Genomic DNA, 1045 nt, shown 5'->3' on the forward strand with positions numbered 1-1045 from the left:
TCTTTGTGGACGTGGACGTGGAGCCCTCCGAGCACTGTGCCCGCAGCTCCTTGCTCCTCGCCGACCCCCAGGCCGGCACCGCCTACGGTAAGGGAGTGGGGTGTCCCAGGGGAAACTGAGGCAGCGCCCGCCGAGGGGCTGCGGATGGGGCGGGGGGGTGGGTGATATCGCTGTACTTAAAGTCCTGGATAAGGAGGTGGTCAGGGAAATCCGGCTTTTTAGGTGATTTTATCGTGGGGAAGGGGGTATCCGAGGACAGGGGTATCCAAGGATGGAGATATCTAAGGAATGGGGTACCCAAGGATGGGGGTACCCGAGGAGGGGGGTACCCAAGAAGGGGGATAGCCGAGGAGAGGGGTACCTGAGGATGGGGGTACCTGAGGATGGGGATATCCAAGGAGAGGGGTACCCAAGCAGGGGGGGCAGAGGGAGGGGCGCAGGCACCCAGCTGGGACCAGATGCAGCCAGGGCTGTTGCCAAGCCAGAGGGAGGGGCGCAGGCACCCAGCTGGGACCAGATGCAGCCACCGATTAATTAATTCTGACTGCCCAGCCACTGCCCAAACGCTTCCAGAATTTTGCCCGAGAGATTTAATGGTCTTGGAGGGATTTGACAGCACCGGCAGCGCAGCGGGTGCTGGGGGAGACGTCTCGGGAGGGGGGGAGGAAGCGTAACCGCTGGAGTGTCGATGGGGTGGGATGGAGGAGCAGCCCCGAGGCGCGGTGAGGGGCAGGGGCTGGGCAGGGGCTGCTACGGGAAACGCAGGGTGGGAAGGAGCCAGCTTGGATCCGCCACTGCTCCCGGGATCGGGATTTTTCCCCTGTTCTCCAGAGCTTTCACCCTTTCCAGGCTGGTACCCAGAGGGGTGACAGCACATGAGGTCCCCGGTCTCCATCCCCTCTGCCGTGGCCTCAGGGACATGTTTGTCCCCATCTCCTGAGACCCCAAAGCAGAGAGACCGCCTGGTCCAGGCTTTGGGGTCCCGGAACAACACGGGAGAGCGGGGACCCCCAGATGATGCTGCTGGGGGGGCTGGTGGAGGTGG

General features: G+C 63.4%; 1 protein-coding gene across 1 annotated transcript in view; it reads left to right on the forward strand.

The window, feature by feature from the left end:
* Nucleotides 1-2: 2 nt before the first annotated feature.
* The window catches only part of LOC104289400 (discoidin, CUB and LCCL domain-containing protein 1-like), a gene marked incomplete at its 5' end in the record, with an annotated part of 7305 nt that continues 6262 nt past the window's right edge, over nt 3-1045 (forward strand). Inside the window, one exon of the mRNA XM_009888335.1 lies at nt 3-87. Coding sequence (XP_009886637.1) covers nt 3-87 — 85 coding nt within the window. The remainder of the gene's footprint in view (nt 88-1045) is intronic.

Source organism: Charadrius vociferus, unplaced genomic scaffold, assembly GCF_000708025.1.
Source record: "Charadrius vociferus isolate BGI_N301 unplaced genomic scaffold, ASM70802v2 scaffold877, whole genome shotgun sequence".
Lineage (NCBI taxonomy): Eukaryota > Metazoa > Chordata > Aves > Charadriiformes > Charadriidae > Charadrius > Charadrius vociferus.